This window comes from Crocodylus porosus, unplaced genomic scaffold (genome assembly GCF_001723895.1).
Source record: "Crocodylus porosus isolate Cpor-Errol unplaced genomic scaffold, CroPor_comp1, whole genome shotgun sequence".
NCBI classification, from domain to species: domain Eukaryota; kingdom Metazoa; phylum Chordata; order Crocodylia; family Crocodylidae; genus Crocodylus; species Crocodylus porosus.
This window is the reverse complement of record NW_017728925.1, coordinates 8841204-8843081: the sequence shown is the minus strand read 5'-3', so window position 1 is coordinate 8843081 and position 1878 is coordinate 8841204. Positions and strand designations below refer to the sequence as shown.

Below are 1878 nucleotides of genomic sequence, written 5' to 3'. Positions count from 1 at the left end.
CCCTCTGCCAGCTTGTGACCGTTATTCCTGGTCACTCCTGGCGGTGCTTGGGGGGAACAGTGACTCCCCCAATGCCTGCTGATCCCCCCTGACTAGTTTGTAACAGGCCACAAGATCATCCCTCAGCCTTCTCTTGTGGAGACTGAACAGTTGTGGAGTTAGGCCTCTCTGTATTTTAGGCCTTGTTATGGGAAGAATATTTTTTTGTCTATATATATTTGTATGTAAAAGGCAGAACAGTTGTGGATTGAGCATGGGCCTGGGAAATAGAAAATTATGAGTTCCAGTTGTGGCATGGCCACTGATTTGCCCTGAGTCTCGAGCAAGCCTTTCAGCTTTCTGGAGCTGTTTTTCCATCTGTTAAGGTATAGGAGTAGTCTGTAGGTGTACTGCACTGTATCTTGAAAGGATGGCAGTCTTCTGGGATAAGGTGAAAAGTTGAAGTCATGAGGATAATGGTGGATTATTAGCTTTGATAGGCTGAGTGATGGGAAGATTGTTAAAGTTATCTGTTATTGTAGATTTTGGTGTCTTTTATTTAATTTGCACACAGCATGTGTAATTAAATAGAAAGAAATAAAACTGCTAAGTACTGTTCCGTTCTGTCTAATCTGTGGCTTGTCTTTGCAGTGGCTTTAACCCATGATGTTTTAAAGAAGGCTAGAGGAAACCTAGAAGTAAGTAAAATCTTTAGTTACATTAAGTGCTGTGTGGCACACATCATTATGCTTTAGTAAGTCTGTTTGCTGGAAATCTATATTGCTTTGTTAATATAGCTTGCAGCATTGCCATCTTTTATGTTTGGTTTGTATTTCTCACTGGCAAGGGAATAGTTACACCCAGTTATTAAGATAAATATCACTAAATATTTAAGGTTCAAATTCTATGTTAGAATTAGGATTTAATGATTGGGTAACTGGCTCAACCCCATCCTCACTCCTTATGCCTTCCATTGTTTAGTATGCATCTTCTTCTTCCTCACTGATTATTTCATGTTCAACAGAAAGGCATAATCTAGTAGTTTATCATCTGGCTCTGTACCTCCAAGGTTCTAATTCAGTGTTAGTTTATTGGGTACATCTTATTAATTGGCTTTTAAAAAATTATAGCCCTGCTGGGCGAAGCTTCTGCAAACAAGCCTTTGATAATGCAGGGTTTCCAGCATCAGTTTCTAGACATTCTCCTTTCAGAGCTTATTTTCTCCAGGAACGTTTAGATTTTACTTTCTGAGATCCATGACATGCTTGCTGTCACCTTTCCCTACCCTTCCTCTCACATCTCCTATTGCTTTTCCCTTTCAGTTCTCTTCCATGCATGCTTTCTCTGTAAGCCTCAACACCAGCAAGTTCTCAAACTCATCCTTATCTAGGTACAGCATTGATTCATTCTTGTCCAAGTTACAGTCTGACTGTGTGCAAAAAGATCTTTACTCCCATAGGAAACCAGTTGTGTTCAGCGTATCACTGTGCTGGAGTTAAGGCCCATCTTGCCGAACCTGTTGCAGGATCAAGGCTTTGATCTGTTATAAGTGCTGCAGCAGCATAGTAAATAACTATGTCTTTTCTTAACAGATTCAGCCAGATGAAAATCAAAAAGCAGCTTCGAACACCAACAAAAAAAGGATTCTGTGAAGGAGACAGTTCCACTAATAAAGACCATCCCCTTACGCGATCACTGTTTTTGTTTCTTTATGGCTTAGCATGTATGGGTGTAAAAGGTTCTTCTAGCTCTTGTAGTGCTGTCAGCCTTTGATGAAAACAAGCTATTGGGAAATAAGTTATTTGACACTTTCTATCATGTAAAGAAGCCTTTTAATATTTATTACACATGCAGGGTACTGGAGGTGTTGAAGAAAAAATTTGGAAAAGTTTTAAAACT

At 39.5% G+C, this 1878-nt stretch overlaps 1 protein-coding gene across 2 annotated transcripts in view; it reads left to right on the top strand.

Moving 5' to 3' along the window:
- CDK5RAP2 (CDK5 regulatory subunit associated protein 2) overlaps positions 1-1671 on the top strand; it is a 106840-nt gene extending 105169 nt beyond the window's left edge. For both annotated transcript variants that reach the window (XM_019540655.1, XM_019540656.1), the window contains 2 exons: positions 631-677; positions 1572-1671. In XM_019540655.1, coding sequence (XP_019396200.1) covers positions 631-677; positions 1572-1631 — 107 coding nt within the window. In that variant the 3' untranslated portion in view covers positions 1632-1671. The remainder of the gene's footprint in view (positions 1-630; positions 678-1571) is intronic.
- The last annotated feature ends 207 nt before the right edge of the window (positions 1672-1878 follow it).